Raw genomic sequence first — 19,199 nt, 5'->3', positions numbered from 1 at the left:
CTGCTTTGGAAGTGCGTCTAACTGAGGAGAAACTTTTCATGGGGTAGTTCTTCAAGCTCCCAAAATATTGCCTTACAATGATCATTTAGCAACCGGATTATATTGAAGCGTACAAGATAGTATGTCTACTGAGCGATAAGGGGCAAGAGTGCTGCTTATAAAGAGATAGAAACGAAACAGACAATATCGCAAAATCACTAGACACCATTGCAAGATATCAAATAAATAATTACAAAGGAGGTAATCGTGTTTAAATAATATTACCTAATGTTTCAAATGTAAAGTAATCATCTAGAAGTGTAAATAGCTCAAGCTTTATGGTTCCCGACGTACTCATAGGTGTCTCGTTAAAGTTTGAAAATGAACGCCCTTTTTGCAGATGTATTAGTAAACCTAAGCCGCATGAAAAAAGAGCACGCAAGAAGTAAGAGCACAAAGCACTACTGGTGAATTAGATGCTGTATTGTGCTTTGTGGTTCCTTACTATAGAAAAGTTGGGCCAAGTTGGCAATACTAACGTAGTTCGAAACTCTAAACAAATGAACTTATGATATTGATGTATGGCATACCCGACTAAAATTATTTGAAGGACATTTGCGTTTCTCCTTTGAGTACAACGTTATAGGTGAATCAGGTTCCGTTTGAGTCGTATTTCCGACAGAGAGCTTTTGTGTTAGAGCCGCAGGAACAGCGCACGATAACTGCTGCAGAACGAATGAATTAAAGAGCGTTCATTCCACTTGGTTCACGCCGAGGGCGCAGCGGTGGACAGGGATGGGGCACTATAGCAGAGGGCAAGCATAGCTGCCTTCATTTTAATAACGGATATCATAGAGGCAACAAATCGGGGGCCGCTTGAATGGCTTGACCCTTGTGGCTGTCGTGGAGCTGGTCACCAATCGGTGGCGCGGCCAGGTTCCAGAACAAGACGAGTGCTCGCCAGAACTCCATGGTGTGATCTGGTAGCGAAGGCTCCGGGCAGGCCCGAATCCGGAGAGAACAAGGCCAGGATTTCCATTTCGCGTACTGCTATCGTATAGGATACGCAAAGCAAGTGCGCAACCGAAACACCTTTATTTTGACGGCTCCACTATATTGAAATAATAGACGAGCAGAACTCCCAGTTATCATGGTGCAACGTTTTATGGCAAACGCCATAGAAGCCGAATTATATAAAAAAATGTACCGTCAGCGCGATCTATAACATCGGCATCAGCACCACTAATGCAGAAATAATCATTCGCACATGACCTAACCATATGATGTCGACATAGAGTCACAGATAGTTCAAGTTTGTGACGCGATTGCATACTATGACATGACGTCATGGCATAACGTGAAGGCACATGATGAAATAATGAAATGACAGCTTAGTTAGATTTGTTTCTGCGTGCTTTTTTGTGGCTCGGAGCAATGCTTATGCCACCGCACAGTGCTCCTAAAGTCAGCGCATGTAGTAGCGTCGCAGTGGCGCTTTGGTGGCCCCGTTGGTGACCCGCATAGCGCCACGAACGGCGATGCGGTAACACAAAATATCCAAAATACCATATCTTTTAAAAAGCCAGCGTGCCCCCCACATTGTGAACATGAAGAATGCAAGACGCCACCCCACAGATATGTACACAACTAAACACAAAAATTACTTTACAAGATTTCCATCGTGAGGCACTACATAATGTTTCTCGGCCCCATAACCGCAAAGATCACGCAAAGTCTAGGCGATGAGCGAGAAAAGGAAAGGGCTAGAAGATAGGGTGGTGAGTAGCTGGATAAGGAGCATGTTGTTGGCAATGTAAAAATAGAGAGGGTGCTGAGAAAGGCACACCTCCTCCAACTTTCCCGCTGGCTGTGTTCTCCTTGTCGACCGTGTCTTTTTTTTTTCTTTCATTGCGAATCATTCTGAGTTTATGACTTACGAACGGGCCTGAAATGCTGCTTTCCTTAATCTGGACAATGTCACTACGTAACGAACGCCTGTTTGCGTAGCATTGGCCGTTTCAAAAATCGTAGCATGACTACTGCAAACCTGTGAAGGGCACACTTCACTTTCATACAACACAGTAGCGAAGTGCTCACTACACGGGCTGTACACTTAGAATAGAGTCCAGCTGGCATAAGTTATCGTGCCATTTCAGCTTTAGGCTGGCGTGGGCTATTCGCATTGTTGAGACTACCCGAATAGCCGAATGTCAACGTGCCGACGACACAATCCTCCCGCTTATTAAAACCCTGAAAGAAATAAATGTAGAAATGTTATTACGCTATCGCAGAAATGTTGTCTACAAGAAAAACTTCAATTCAAATCGGGAAAAGTTCTTGCTTGTCTTGCCCTTAACTATGCGGCAACAAATATTACAAGCCTGCAATGATGAGCCCACATCAGGGCATTTGGGCGTGAGTAGATCATTCGCTAGAATCAGTCTGCATTATTATAAACTTAAGCTATTAGCTTCAGTACAGCAATATGTTAAGAAATGAAACGAGTGCCAGAGAAGAAAAACACCAAGCAGTAAACCAACAGGCCTTTTACAACCTATAGATCTGCCGAAAGCGTCATTCCAACAGGTTGGTATTGACATCATTAAACCTTTCGTGACCTCTTCACTCAGTAAGAAATGGGTAGTTCTCGTGACTGATTATCTTACCAGATACGCTGAAACAGACTGCTTGCATCGTGCGATGGCGACTGAAGTTGCTTAGTTTTTTTTTTAGCGTAATTAGTTCTCCGAAATGGCGCTCAAGCTACTGCCATCACTGATTGCAGAATTGCCTTCGCGGGGGAACTTATGTATTGTCTGCTGAACGTGACTCGTCTTCTTTGTAGCAACACCACTACGTATAATTCTAAAAGCAGTTGTCTGACCGAGCAGATGAACAGAACTATACGAGATATATCTATGTACGTTTATGTTGAGCATAATAAGCCAGACGGAAATTGGACCTATGTCACTTTCACCTGCAACACAGTGCCATGCCAAGCTTACCACGTTTCAGCTAGTTTATATTCATGCAGTTATCACAACAATTAACGCCATGTTACTGATCGACGAAAATGTCTGCCATTCCCCTCAATCTGGACGACTTTCTCCACACAGCCGACGAAGCTTGCCAGTTAGCAGGGCACTGAATATATCACCAACAGCAAACCAACGCAGACCACTACAACCACGAACTACGTGAAACGCAGTACGGCCTTGGAAAGAAAGTATAGACATGGACCTCAGTAAGACCCCGCAGCTTCTCTGAAAAGCAATTTCGGATATTTTGACCCCCATCAAGTAGTCCAGTGACTCAGTGGCTTGGTTTATGAAGTCGCACCATCAGGACACGCGTATTGTCTAAGACGGAGCCCGACGGAGCACGTGCACATTGGCTGCATGAAACCGTGTTATGACAGACGGGAAGAATAGCCACACCAACTGCCAAATCTGCTTCTACTTAACCGTTTGAGCCCGTTCACAAAAGCACGTGACCTCTTCGTACACGGCCGCGCTATCTGCCTTGAAAGGGGGAATATTGTGACAGAAAACTGCGATTACTCAACGCAAGGTGGGTAAACAGAGGACACCTACCACTTCAGAGAACGGAAACTGTACCTTTGGACTTCTGTATCAAAATAACACGTAAATAAGTAGCATTGGCGTACTGAGCTGCAATACCGCGAAGTGAGGTGGCGCTGCTAGTGCTATCATCATCTATAAACAGATGCATTTTTTTAAGCTGCATCTGGGTGGTTCACGGCTGGTTTGCGCTGCTCGCTCTTTGTGGTGTCTTGTTTTTAAAGACGATAGCATAGTCCCTCCACACTATAAGATGATATCAAGCACTGATGCACGCGAGGATGCTGGCCCTGGAAACTGCTACATAAATCAACTTTAGCGCTGGGCAACTAACCACGATTGAAGTTAACCCGACGTGACGGATGTATCAAAGCTGTGCATATGTAACGTTTATAAAATTGGGTAGGAAGCGCTGCAACCACTTTTGACGTTTCATGATGATTAGCGTCTATTTGAAAAGTAGTTACGAGAGCTGGCGTACATCTGTTGTAAAATGCTTCATGGCAACACAGAATGATAATGTTCGATTCCAGCTTGGACCCTGCCATTTATTCGTTGCGATTTATTGGGTTAAGGCTATTGATGTCGGGTATTTCTTAATGCTCGCAAGTTAAAATTGCCCATTTCTGTTCTCGTCGTTTCTGGGTAGATACTAAGTATCAATAAAATGTGACCAATACCCGCATACCAGCGGCACATACCCACCAGTGGGCAAGTGCCACTGTCTGGCGGTGAAGTGTTTGCGACGGGACCATCTTACCCTTCCATGCTAAATTGCGGTCGAAATTTCCGTGGTCAAAATTTCCGGAGCCCCCCACTACGGCGTCTCTCGTAATCTTATGCTGGTTTTGGGACGTTAAACCACACATATCAATCAAAAGTGTGACTACGAGAGAACCCAAACGTAAGCGGATAGATAGATAGATAGATAGATAGATAGATAGATAGATAGATAGATATGCTAAAAGTCGTCAAAGTTAACTAAGATTTGCTTCGCATTTAAAAAGGCAAGTGTTTCCAACAACTCTTTCCTGAGACGACACGGTGGTGGCATCTGCCCGTCTCTTGGCGTTCTACAAAATATCGCCTACACCCTATCACCTCCGAGACAGGCGCGCGCGCCTTTCCGCCAGATAGCGCTCATGTCTCACGTGCCTCGACGCGCTCTTTCGTCTTCGCTGCACAGATCGAGGCACTTTAACGCACTGCTTCTAGAATACAATTCACCAGTTTTCTGGCGCAGAAAATCAAATTAACGTTTTTTTTTCACTCTCTAGAAACGCAAGACTGTCGTCTTTCGACGGCACTTGCAGTTAAACATGTAGATATAGGGCTAGTTTTTTTCTCGTTTCTAAATCGCGGTTCGCGTATCTAATTATCACCAGGTGACCCAACTGGCATTGACTGGGAAAAACAACGTCCGACAAGTAAGGTTTGCATCGTTTATTGCGAGTGTCCAAGCCAGTACAACCGATGTGTACAGTCAGGTCCGAACAAAACAAGTCACTCGTACATATTAAAAGCTTTTAACCCACGTGTAAAGACTCTTGAAAGTTAACAAGCATATGCATATTACTGAACATCGATGTCGCTGAATGAACGTCGCTCTCATTGTGTTGCGGCGTTCGAGTTTGATAGCGTGGCTTTAGGACAAGGACCATTAGATGAGACGCTTGCCAAGTAGTCTTGATGTAGAAGTGAAGTGAAGGCATGACGTAGAATCGGAGTGATTGATTGATATGTGGGGTTTAACGGCCCAAACAACCATACAAATATGATAGAGTCCATAGTGGAAGGCTCCAGAAATGTTCACCTTTTGGGGTTCTTTAACGTGCACCCAGATCTGAGCACACGGGCCTACCATATTTGACGTAAAAAGGGAAATTAAATTTGCAATTGTCAACATATTGCCCATGCAGTGAGAGCAATGTAGTTTTGCTAAATTTGTTTGGTAAGCAATCATGGATGCGTGCAGTTCTGAATCTTCCTCTCTCTGCAATGCAAACGTTTTACAATTTTACATCAAACGTTTTACATCAAACGCTTTGAAATTGCGGAATATCGCGTCATGTTGACAGGGTAGGCACGAGGTTTTAATTCTCAGCCGTGAGCTCATATTATAGGTAATATGTACTTAGGTGATGGGCACAAAAAAATCTTTCCGGCTTTTTACGTTTACCGTTTGAGTCAAGTTAAACAGTTACTACATCTAGAATTCCTCGTCGCAAGTAATTACCGGTATGCTTAGTATGCAGCGAACAGTTATGAGGCTCGTGCTTACAAACTTGAAAGGCCCAATTCCAAAAAAATTAAGCTTTAGGCATGCATTGTAAATTTAATTTATTGTACATATTTGTTGGTGCTCATACAGGACACTAAGCAACTGCTCAGCTCTGAGCACTCGCTGAGGCAGCTACATTTCCGATGGAGGCGGAAATGTTGCAGGCCCGTGCGCGCAGATTTGGGTGCACGTTAAAAACCCCATGTGGTGGAAATTTCCGGAGCCCTCCACTACGGCGCCTCTCATAATAATATGGTGGTTTTGGGACGTTAAACCCTACATAGCAATCAATCAATCTAAGCACAATCACTTTGTTGCGTTGACATGTCGACAGCATTGGAGCACTCTTTTGCAAGCAAGCACCCCTGAAGCCCCTTGGTGACACATGATGTGAATCTGTCGAAATTTTGGAATAATGAAGGTCGCACTTATTACACACCTATTATTGTGTTCACTTTTTCAGTATACTTGTGATTGAAAGCTATAGTTGTTTCCTTCTTTCTACTTCTAGATGTTTCTACTTGAAATGCGTACTATCTTGCAGCGTGGTTGTAGATAAGTCATGATCATGTACGTTTCAACTACTTCTGCGATTTCCTAAATTTTTTCATGACAGTAGTGCACAGAATTCTACTTCGTAGTGGTAGACACTGTAGCTATGACAAGTTATCTTAAACAGAAGCAGATGTGCTCAAACAAATCTTGGCTGTTTCTCCGCTATACGAAAAAAAACAGTACCATATCCAATGAACACAATTTCGCCCATCACGACAGCATTTACGTGTTTGAGGAAGCCGTGCTGCAAGTGCTCATAACCTTTATGATTTAATATTTAAAGGCCAACTTGGGCAATTTTCGACCATGTCAGAACAGTGGTACTTTTATGTTTCTTAGACGCTCTTCTCACGCGCCCAATAACTGATCAATGCTCAAAGATATTGCAAATAATTATTAATTACCGAAAACCCGCAATACCGAAACGAAAACCCAACCAAGGGAGCTTTTACGTGTGACGTAAAGGTTTGCCTTACGCTGCCGAAACCTGCCTGATTACACATAATGCCCGCCAGATGGCACTACCTGTCCGCGCCGTCCGTGGCAATTGGCTAAAATGCTTACGCTGTTATGGCGAATATATGGCGAACTGTGTGTGGCTCACAACGTAACACCAATTGGCACCAATCACACGCCCACCCACACGGAAAAGGAAATGGCCCGCTCAACCAAGAAATATCTGCCAAACCCACAAAATGCATAGCAGACAAGCAGACGCTGCAGTGGCACATCAGTTCATCACTTCCGCCAGAAAAGACTCAACGTCACGCACACAATGTTGCCATTCATTCTTGCAAGCAAGGTGAGCGTTTCGAGGCAAGCTCTGAAATTAATTTGAAAAAAAAAAATCTGCGAAACTCTGAAGGCTTCATTTTGGCATGAATGGCGCAAACGAGCAAGTGAACGTGCCCAGTGAATTTCATTGAGATCCACATACCTCGAAAAATCGTTTGAGTTGTTCTTTAAGGAGCCATTTCAACATATTTGCGAGGCTAATACAATTGAGTGCAACCTTGTGAGCTCTGGAACATCTTTTTGTCATCTTTTATAAGCTAAACACAGTTAAGACAAATCAGTTCTGAGTATAGATTGTAAACTGTCATACAAGGCACAACTTGATGTTCGAAAGCCTGTCATTGCCCCTCACTGTGGGGGTGTTCATTTTGTAATGCATTTATTATTTTCTAACAATTGACATGCCAAACAGAATATGAATATGAGTGAAGGAGTTGTGGGCAAATTTACATTGATTGTGGCTTCGAGGGGTTAAAACAAATGGCATGTAAGCTCGCAGGAGACAAGACTGCTTTTCGAAACATTTGCTCGAACACCTCGTAATAACAAATTTATCATATTTCAAGTTCCCATCTTCTAGGGGCACTTTCGTTCACCTGCACCAATGTGAACTTGTTTACGGCACTGCACGAATACTTAGGAACTTGTGCAGCACGAGCTGAGCCGTGGAAATCACAAGCGAATGAAAAGGTGCTCACAAGGTGGAAGTTTTAATTCTGTTCGCTTAATTTATTGAGGTGCGAATGTCTTGGCAAAACACGCCGAGATCGTAGAGGACGGTACGGCACCTACGTCAAATGCTATGTTATCTGTTAAGCTGTGCGTGCGGCTGCACGAAACCGGCCTCTGTCAGTGAAAGAGGTAAAGGAAAATTGTGAACTACTTTTAGTGCTCTACTTCTCCTGCAGTTTTCGAAACGAATGGCATGGCTCAGAGGCTGCTATTGCTGCGCCACTGAAACGAATGGCGAAGTAGAGCACCTCGTAGAATGAATCTTGTGGTGCAAACGAATCGAACAAACCTTTAAGCACACGATCACCTTTGCATTTCAACCCATCAGAATATGGCCAATACGGTTGGTATCACACCTGTGTTGCTTAGATCAGCAGTGCCACATAATCTAACTAATGTATACAAAGGCAGTGTTCCAGTTCCAACGTTATTGAAGTGTGGATTCCATACCACGGTAGATAGCCAATGCTTGTTACCAATCTAAAGCACCCTTCACGATATGCATGGTAAAACCATCACAAATACAGCATTGCATGTGTGATGTTTAAGCTAACCTGTTGTAGTGGACTTTCAGCTGTTTCAATGTGCTTGCAGAGCGGACAATTGGCCTTAGTCATCCTGTCGTTGTATAGCAGTCTGAAAACTTATCAACAGGTAATGATAAGCATAATCAATGCATAGTGAATAAAAAAGACATTGTTACCATCGGTTCCACTATCATCAACACAAGAAAAAGGCTCTAGATTGGCGATTGAGCACCTTCATCTGGGTCCGCCTGCGTTCCTTTCGAGCTACCACCCGCTTGCTCAGTTCGTTCAATAAACCCCCGGTACATTTGGTGGATCGTGCTGGGTAACTACATCACCTACACCCTGGAACTTTGATCCCGCACCCTGTCGTCGACAATGCAAGTTGACGATGCCCGACAGACAGCACCTCTCGCGGCCACTACTTGCCCCAGCCCGGCTCACCAGTGAGACCCCCCGAACATTTCGGGCGCTGTAGACCAGGACATCGAGGACTGGCTGTCGCCCTACGAAAAATTCACTGGAACAAACAGGTGGGATGACGTTGCTAAGTTGAGCATCGTCAACTTTTACTTGGCTAATGTGACGAAGCTCTGGTACTCATACCACTAATCCGAGTTTGAAAACTGGGCCGCTTTCAAGCAGGCAATATCCTCGGTTTTCGGTTGCCCTGCCGTGCGGAAGTTGCGCGCCGAACAACGCCTGCGTACACGGGCACAAGACCCAGGCAAAACGTTTGCCGCCTATATCGAAGACATACTCGATCTCTGCAGGCGCGTCGATGCTGCAATGAGCGAAAGTGTCAAGATCCAGCACATTATGAAAGGTTTCGATGACGAAATATTTCAAATGCTCCTTGCGAAGTCTCCTGGCACGGTGTCTGAAGTGGTAACTCTGTGTCAGAGCTATGACGAATTGCGACGGCAACGAGCTCTCACACGTCGTCCATTTCAGCCTAACTGACCACTAGCTGCACTGGACATCGTGCCTGACCACTCCCACCTTCTAGCACAAACAAAAGACTGTGCGTGAGGAGGTCGCACGTCATCTTTCCCTCCTGCCATTTTGTCAGCACCAAGAGCTTCCGCAGCAGCAGCAAGAGCGACCACCGACCCCGTTAGCTCCCATGCTCCAATATGTATTTCAGGACCAGACTGCCGAGGCTATGCCTGTGCTCTTTCAGCAGCAATTGTCGACTCGCCTCTTACTTATGCTGACGCAGTAAAGAGGCAGCAGTCACACCAGTCCTTGCCTTTCAATGAACTGCAGCACGTCACCGCACCTACTCAATCTTCTATCGCATGGGCTCTTCCCCTCGCTACAACAGCCTCGACTCAGCCGTATGCCATGTGGGCGGCACCCCTCGCTGCAAATGCCTGGCGAACGCGTTATAACCGGCCGATCTGTTTTGCATGCGGCGGCCCTGGCCCTATCTTCCGATACTACCGTCGTCGCCGGCCCGGCTACACAGACGCCCGATCACAGAGCAACTACATGGACCGACCCCCTGTTTGTTGTGAAAGATGGGATCATCAGTAAATAACGTCTTCCCGTGACTATCCGGCAACTGCGTCTCGTCGCTCACCTTCACCCGATCGTCGCTCCTTGTCACCCATGCGTCCACAACCAGCCCCTCGAAATAGGGGAACCTAGACGTCGCAGTTCAGGAAGCGAGAAGTGCGCCATCGAAACGTTCGTCCTCGCACTTTGTCGTCAAATATCGTCGAAGTTTTTGTTAATAGCGCCCATGCATACGCTCTTGTAGATACCGGTGCCACTGTGTCTGTTATAGACGCCAATCTTTGCCGCAAGTCCGAAAGGTGACCACACCACTTGATATGAGGTCCTTACGTGCAGCAAATGGAGAACCTGTTTGACCTATAGCCGCCTGCAGTGCCCGACTCACAATGGCAAAGGACCACTACATTGTTGAATTTATCGTGCTTTCCTCCTAGTCTCATCACATCATACTTGGCTGGGATTTCTTATCGCGTAATCACGCCGTTATAGATTGTGCCCGTTCCGAACTCGAACAGCTTCAGTTGTTCGACCAGCCCTACGACCACACGAATCGAGCCGCGCACAAGCTAGTTGTCAAAGAGGACAATGACATTCCACTGAGAACAGCTGTTTTGATTCCTGTCGTCTCCGACGGCATGCATGATGAAGTAGCATTTTTTGAGCCATCAAGCCTCTTTCTAAGTCGGAAACCACTTCTGCTTCCTTATTCAGCCCTCTCAATTGGTAATGAAGCCAGTGCTCTCTGACTTACCAACCCCTTTCCGCATACCATCAAACTCTTTAAAGGCGAATCTTTTGGATGCGTACAGCCCATTGATAGCCGAAAGCTTTTTACCGTGCCGCAAGGATCATCCCAAAGTGACCTTGCCGCCGTCACTGCTCTTAACTATTCTGATCTACAGGCTTCCAAAGTGTTTGATTCGGCGATCGCAGATGGACTGTCACCTTCTGAACGATCTGAACTCCTCCAACTGCTGTACCAGTACCGCGAATCTTTCGATGTTGTTCAACCTTTACTTTGTCGCACTTCTATCACTCTACATTACATCAATACCGGCCCCATGCGCCACTAAGGCAACGACCATACCGTGTTGCTGCGGCAGAAGGCCAAGTTAGTTCCGAAAAGGTGGGCGATATGCTGCAACGCGCCGTCATTCAACCTTCACAAAGTCCATGGCCTCACCTGTAGTGCTCGCTAAAAAAAGGATGGTTCCGTTTGCTTCTGCGTGGATTACCGGCGTCTAAATAAGATTACTTGAAAAGACGTGTATCCTTTACCCAGGATTGACGATGCCCTTGATACTTCACAAAGTGCCGAGTTTTTTCATAATTAGATTTGGGCTCAGGATACTGGCAGGTCCCCCTTGCAGATGCTGATCAACCGAAAACAATCTTCGTGACACCTGACGGTCCATATGAGTTTAATGGCATGCCCTTCAGCCTCTGCACCATGCCTGCCACCTTTGAGCGCATGATGGACTTGTTTCTTCGGGGTTTGAAGTGGAAAATATGTCTCTGCTATCTCGACACAAATGTCGTCTTTGCGCAAGACTTTGAAACACATCTCGAGCACCTAAAACACGTCCTCACGTACCTGAAGAATGCTTTGCTCCAACTCAATCTCAAGAAGTGACACTTCACTGCTCGGCAACTTACGATTGTCGGGCACGTCGTATCAAAGGATGGTATACTTCCAGACCCGGCTAAATTACGTGCTGTCACTGACTTCCCCAAACCAATGACTGTGAAGCAGTTACGGAGCTTCGTGGGTTTATGCTCCTACTTTCGCCGGTTTGTGCGAAACTTTCCCACTATCATTGCGCCTTTGACCGAACTTCTAGGCAGCACCACTGATATTTCGTCATGGTCTTCTGAGCGTGACCAAGCCTTCTGTACCCTTCGTCGTCTCCTCACTTCACCACCAATACTGCGTCACTACGATCCTATGGCGGCAACTGAGGTCCACACCGACGCCAGTGATGTCGGCCTCGGTGCGGTTCTCGCGCAACGCAAGCCTAGATTCGCCGAGTATTTCGTCGCCTACGCCAGCAGAACTCTCACCAAGGCTGAATCGAACTACAGCGTCCCCGAAAAGGAATGCCTAACGATCGTTCGGGCGCTTGTAAAGTTCCGCCCATACCTTTATGGCCGTACTCTACATATTGTTACGGAACACAACGCATTATGCTGGTTGTCTTCACTCAAGAATTCATCGGGTCGTCTTGCCCGTTGGGCTCTTCAGCTGCAAGAATATGACATCCGCGTTGTGTATTGTTCTGGCCAAAAGCATAACGATGCTGATGCACTGTTGCGATCTCCACTATCCCCGGACATTGCATCTGTTTCCTCCACAACACGTTGTCAGCTCTTGACGAGGACACCATCACTTCTGCGCAGCGCAATAACCCATGGATCACTTCGCCTCTTGACGCTTTATCCGAAGCATTGACACTTCTAACGACTCTATCTCTGCACCGCCAGGTTCCGCACTTCAGTATTCGGTATGGCCTTTTGTACTGGCGCAACTATTTAGCAGATGGTAGGAAATGGCTACTAGTCATTCCCCGAACGCTGCATTCTACTATCTGCACGTCGTTTCATTCTGACCCGCACTCTGCTACGAAAAAGGTATTGCTGGCGTGGAATGTTTACCTTTGTATGCCATTTCATTCACGGCTGCCACGAAAGTCAGTGGCGAAAAAACCTGCCACATCCTCCAACAGGTTCATTGCAGCCGCTTCCATGCCCAGACCACCCATTCAACCATGTCGAATGACCGCATCAAATTGTCCTCTACGGACCACTGCTATTGACAACGGCAGGCAACTGATGGGCTATCGTAACTGTGGATCATCTTACATGGTACGCTGAAACTGCTGCTCTACCCACAGCTGCACCACAAGACGTTGCAACTTTCATATTCAATCGTTTTGTCCTTCGTCATGGTGCTCCTCGCGAACTCCTCAGCGACCGAGGGCATGTTTTCCGCTCCGATGTAATCCAAGCACTTCTTCAACAGTGCCATATTGTACACCGGAAGAGTACAGCCTACCACCCACAGACGAACGGCTTGACTGAGCGGTTTACTCGTACTCTGGGGGACATGCTCGCTACGCATGTCGCTTCTAATCAAACAAACTGGGACTTTGTTCTCCCATTTGTGACATACGCGTATAACACCGCTACGCAAGTGACTACCGGCTTTTCCACATTTTTTCTCCTGTACGGTCGCCAACCATCACACACCATCGACACTTTACTGCCATACTCGCCAAATTCCTCCGAGTGCATGCCTGTCTTGGAAGCCGCTCTATATGCAGAAGAGTGCCGCAAGCTAGCCAAGCGGCTTAGTACAGCCGTCCAACAGCGCCAGAAGGAGACCCATGACGACGACCATCGTTCTGCACCAACGTTCGTTCCTGGAGCACTTGTATGGCTGCATGTACCGCCCTGCGCCGCTGGTGTATCACCCAAGCTACTCTCTAATTATCCTGATCCCTACCGCGTTGTCAAGTGTACCTCACCTGTGAACTACGCCACTGAACCCCTCACGCCACCAAGTGACTGTCGTCAGCGTGGACGTGATATTGTTCACGTAATCTATCTCAAGCCCTATTTCGACCCGCTTGTCCCAACATGTTAGATTGCCAGAACGGTCCAAGTTTTTTGCTGGGGATAAAAATAGTGAAAAAGAAAGACGTTGATACCATCGGCTCGACTATCATCAACACAAGAAAAAGGCACGAGATCGGTGATCGAGCACTGCTATCTGGGTCCGCCTGCGTTCCTTTCGAGCTACCACCCACTTGCTCAATTCCTTCAATAAACTCACTTTAAAATACATTAAATTTTCAGAAGTTGGCAAATAAACTCCGCTAACTAGCAAACAGCAGCATATTATACGTATATGTAATGACCTGATAACAGATGTTTTACTCGGGGCTGTTTCTTCACAAGGCATGTGATGTACCAGGAACCTTGTTCATTTTAAACAGCTGCTTCCTTGTGAGGTAAGCCAAGAGGCTGTGGCAGAAAAAAAAGTATTTCTGATTTATGAGGCGCTTTCTTTGTCACACTATAGCGAAACCACACCTATATTATGTGATGCTTCTCAAGTGCACTTGCGGTAAGCTATTACCTCGTAGGTTTTTAGCACTAATATATGCGCCAGCTACGAAGACACATGCGAGGCGACAGTGATGTATTCGCCTTCTTTCACCTCAACGACCTGGTTTATGTTACCTGGCGATAAAGTTTAGAAATTCACTTTTAAGTAAGCGACTCGCTCCGACGTGAAGCCACATCGCAAGTGACGCACGTTTTTTCGGTGACAGTTTATGACACGTTAAAAAATTGAAAATCAAATTGCGCTGCTGCCATGTGACGCCTACGCAGTCATTAGCAAAACAACTACATATTTTGAAATAAACCTACTACCCAGTAAGCAACCATCTTTAAAAAACTGAAGTGGTTTGAACGAGTCAAAATAAACAGAACAATAGAGAGCGTGTCGAAATATTTACAGCAAACCGAAACAGCGCTAGGCCCATACAAATGCACCTGGAGCCGTTACATGCCATCGCTACTGTTGGCCACTGTATATTTTGAAATGATGATAATGATGTCGATAGGCTGCTGATGACTACGAGTCAGCTGGAGCAACAAGTATAATCAAAAGAATAATCACGGAGCACATGTTTAAGCAAAGCTACTTGGTATAAAAGCGAATTGTCTTTTTTGTATGTAGTGGTGTGCAAAGGTGTAGTTTTCTGTCATTTTAAAGTTTACATTTGTCAACGACGAGGGCGCCGCTACATGAAAGTGCAATAGCGTGAATGGCGGCGCCCATGTGACGCATAACGCAGAGATTAGTAGATCCACTGTGGGTGTTCAAAGCCGGAACGCGCCGCGGTTGATTTTTCGCCATCTAGAGGTCATCACTTGAACTTGAGAGTTTCTGGAGCCTAGGGTGAAGTGTTAAAGGCGCCATTGGCATGGATAACGATGGCGGAAAAAAACCAACAGGCCTTACATGTACACAAGCTTCGACCGAGCGCATGCGGGAAGAGAAAAACGGCATTCGAATGAGTAGACCGCTAGGACTACTGACTTCCTGTTCTTTTCAGACCTGCTGTGTTTTTTTAGCTTTGCACACGAGTTCTCTCCTAAATAAGCTGTCAATAGAAAGCTATTGTATTCAGAATATAACAATGTATAACAGGTAACCAGAGAACCGTTTTATTGAATAGCAGCACCCGATCCACTGGGGAAAGTACATGCCATTCCAGAAGTTTTTGAACTTCTTATGGTACTTCGCAGTGAACAAAAGATTCTATCCACTCCCTCTGCACAAAAAAAGCAGAAAACATGAATTTGCTCACATCACCACACCTTCTTCTTATCAGTGCTAGGATGCTCAAACAGGCTTCTATACAACTGTAAACACTGAAATATCTAAGTCAAGGTGGGTGAAGAGTTGTGGCGGACGTCGTCGATATACCACTGGCAAAACTGACAGTGTAAAAAGCAGCCGGAGAACAGCCTGATCGATTGTGACACTGAAAACTAACCCATTTACGTGACATGGTATCAGCAAATGGCCACGGATTGCGGCTGATTTGCCTGTAGCCGCTATCTCCCTCGAACAAATCCAGTCACTTGCTCATCTTTTTATTGAATTTTGTTGCTGCTGTAACCATACTGCATTTCGAAAATAGCGTTGCCTTAGACTTGATTATTTCAGTGCCTTCTGCATTTGACTATGTCACAGGCAAAGTAATCAGTAGCAGTTGGTTCAAGCAATGACGTGCAAATATTGTATTGTGTCTTTTCCAGATGGTGGCTTTTGGTGACACAAGTAAACCGTATCGTTGTCTAGTTGGAGTATGCAGGAACGGAGAATGTGTGTACAAGTATATGTCTGAGTGCTCTACGAGCTGAACTCAAAACATTAAAAATATATTGAGCCTTTTCATTAGCAATACAGCTAAGTGTACTCATTCGCAAGAAATGAGACTGGAACGTATTGTGGTACAAATAATTCAATACTTGTAATCTTGTGATCAGTTACGTTGTCTTGTATATCATTCCCGGCCATAATTATTCTTTATTCATGTTTTAACCAAACTTTTAAAACATGTCTTGTCCCGTAAGATATCTGACCACTCTGTAAGATTTACCAATTTGTCAGAAGGAGATCTTTACAGAGCCGATATCTTCATGTTTTATTTGGGCTTATCTTACATGCTTTGCAGACGCCAGTAACAGCGAATCGCCAACCTTCAAAAAACGACATCGACACTAGCACTAGAGCACTCCCCCAAATGAAAGCTTATGCGCAAGGCATTCCTACGCAATAGTGCCACCCTTCCTTGTATCATGCATTGATAGTGTTACATATAGCGATTCTCGTCTCAACGAGCAAACGTGAAATAGTCATTGATTACTAAATAAGAAAAAAATCTTTGAGCAAAGTAAGGGACGTAAGACACTCTATCGGAAAAGGCACAATATGCCTCCCAGCCTTGTCTCCTACATGCATATCACTGTAGTTCACGGCAGCTTGAGTAAACGTTGGTTATTGTTGCGCAAAAGTAAAAGTTCTAAAGAATGTGACGCAAACGTAATCAATTACATTTCATTAACGTTTGAGTTATTTTTCTATAACTGTATTTGCCCAATGTAATTAATTACACTTTAGATAAAAATTTTAGTTGGGACCAGCTGCCTATTTTCTGTAATGTCTACAAGTCTTCAGCTAATGAGCTGATGGGTTCCTGCAGTGCCGCGGTGTTGTTTAGCATATATTGGTGGCCGACATCTTCATCAATGAACTTTAACCCAGTGTCTCTTACTGCAAAATAAAGCGATACTCAGTAAACGCGAAAAAATACCGTTGTCACCAGCAAAAGTCTTGGATGCTTCCTTGAAAACTCGCTTATTTATTTGGGCTGCACTTTTTCATATATGTTATTTTATTGTGGTTTGCGGCAAAATGCGGACGAAGGAAGAAAGTTGAGTGACCTAAATTGCTTTTTGGGGTCCGCAAATAAAAAAGAGCAATTTCGTGCAACCGGGTGAGCATCTGTTGGTGAAAAAAAACTTATTCGATTTTCATTTTGTTGTAGCCGGCCTCCGCGGCTGGGCCGCGCCCCGAAATGCACGAACAGAGTGGCCAGGGCAAAAAGCGAGCGTTTATTGTCTAGCTTGGATTTTTATAAGAACGAAAGGTAAGGGAAAGGGAAGAGGGAGATAAGATAGAAGGCGCGCGCCGCGTAGACTGGCAGCGCTTGTTTAGCGGTGGCGAACAGTTCGTGGCATTCCTTCTTCCTTAGAATTCATAACGCTCCACTGGCTTCTTGATACGTGTGGAACGTCTTAGCTCTGGGGGCGGGTGGCCCGGAAGACCGGGGCCAGTAGCCGTTGGAGCTTCGCAGTCTTGTATTGGAGGGTCCAGGCTTATCTGGGGACTAGTGAGAGCCTCTGGACTCGACGGTTCTTCGATGCTTCTCCGCCTGAGCTGGTCCATGTGCCGGTGAACAAGCCCGTTATCCGTGTCGACAGACACGATGCGTGCACCAGAGGTTGACCGGACCTTCTCAGGTGTCCACTTGTCACCACGGCCGTAAATGCGAAGGTACACAGGATCTCCCGGTGCGAAGTTGCACTCGGTGCTGTCAGCAGAGTGGACATCCCCTGTTGCTAGGCTCCTGGGAGGAAAACATGTCTAATCGGGTGCGGAGCTGGTAACCCAACAACATTTCTGATGTTGAGCGCCCAGACGGAAGCGGCGTGTTTCTATAGCGGCACAGTGTTCTAGCCAGCGCCCTTGACAAGTCTGCGTCCCCACACTTCTTTAGTCCGTCTTTGATGGTTCGCACCGCACGTTCGGCGAGTCCATTACTCTGTGGATGGTAGGGGGGTGCCCGCACGTGGACTACCCCGTTCTGTTGCAAGAACTCCTTGAACTCCCATCCGGTGAATGGCGTGCCATTATAAGACACTACTGTGTGTGGAAGATCGAATCTACTGAACAGCGTTCGCAGGGCATCGACCGTGTTGCGCGAGGTCGCGTGAGCCAGGGGAATGGCCTCAATTCATTTACTGTGAGAGTCCACGACGACAAGAAGCATCTTGTTTTGGATCGGACCCGCAAAGTCGACATAAAATCGCGACCATCTTTCCTGCGTCTCTGGCCAGCGAATGGGTGCTTGCGTGGGTGGCATGGGCAACGCCTGTACGCAGTGCTGACACACAGCGGCTAAGCGCTCAATATTGTGGTCCAAGCCAGGCCACCAAAATTTTGACCGTGCAACTGCCTTCATTGCAGAAACTCCTTGATGAGCTCCATGTAATAACTTCAGTGGCTTCTTTCTGGCTTCCGCCGGAACCACAACACGATGACCCCAGTGAAGCAAGTTATGCTGCACGGACAGCTCGTTCCGCCTTTTGTGATACTCCCGCATCTCTGTGCCTTCCTCCGCAGTGCGTTGTGGCCAGCCTTGGATGACGTATCTGCACACACTTGACAGTACGCCGTCTGACTGAGTGAGGGCTTGAAGCTCTTTCATGGGCACCGCCGGCTTGTCCCACTGGTCCACGACGAGGACGTATTCAGCCGCATCCTCGTCGTCCTGCAGTTCCTGTTCAAGAGATTGGGGTAACCGGCTTAATGCATCTGCGTTGGGCATAAATTTTCCCGACTTGTACTGCAGTTTATACTTGTATGCACCAAGTAGTAGCGCCCATCTTTGTATTCTGGCTGCCGCCATGACGGGGGTCTGACGGACGTGCCTTAACAGGCCCAGCAACCGCTGGTGATCCGTAACCAGAGTGAACTCTCGCCCCAACATGTAGTCCCTAAACCTAGTAACACCAAATATCAAGCCTAACGCCTCGCGCTCGATCTGAGAGTATCTTCTTTCGGCAGTTGTCAGCGTTCTCGTTCGAAAGCCTACGGGTCACTTCTCGCCTTCCGTGTGATGAAAAAGTGCAGCACCAACTCCGTATGGGGACGCATCACACTCCAAGAAGAGCTCACGGTTCGGGTCAAAATGAGTGAGTATGGGTGCCGCGCACAGCATTTTTCACCTGGACAAAGGCTTTCTTACCTTTGGTGCTGCACGTCCACTTAGCGCCCTTTTTCAGCAGTTTGTACAATGGTGCTAGAATGGTAGACAAGTCAGGCACAAACTTGTTATAAAAGGTTACCATGCCCAGAAATGAGCG

The 19,199-nt window shown here is 46.2% G+C and overlaps 1 protein-coding gene across 1 annotated transcript in view; it reads left to right on the top strand.

Annotated features, from left to right (window-relative positions):
• Positions 1-15,956, top strand: part of LOC142803271 (uncharacterized) — a 39,614-nt gene extending 23,658 nt beyond the window's left edge. Inside the window, exon 4 of the mRNA XM_075888398.1 lies at positions 15,807-15,956. Coding sequence (XP_075744513.1) covers positions 15,807-15,911 — 105 coding nt within the window. The 3' untranslated portion in view covers positions 15,912-15,956. The remainder of the gene's footprint in view (positions 1-15,806) is intronic.
• Positions 15,957-19,199: the final 3,243 nt, after the last annotated feature.

The sequence above is a fragment of the Rhipicephalus microplus genome, chromosome 3 (assembly GCF_043290135.1).
Source record: "Rhipicephalus microplus isolate Deutch F79 chromosome 3, USDA_Rmic, whole genome shotgun sequence".
Classification (NCBI taxonomy): Eukaryota; Metazoa; Arthropoda; class Arachnida; order Ixodida; family Ixodidae; genus Rhipicephalus; species Rhipicephalus microplus.
Note: the sequence above shows the minus strand (reverse complement) of the source record. Positions and strands in the feature narration are given on the sequence as shown.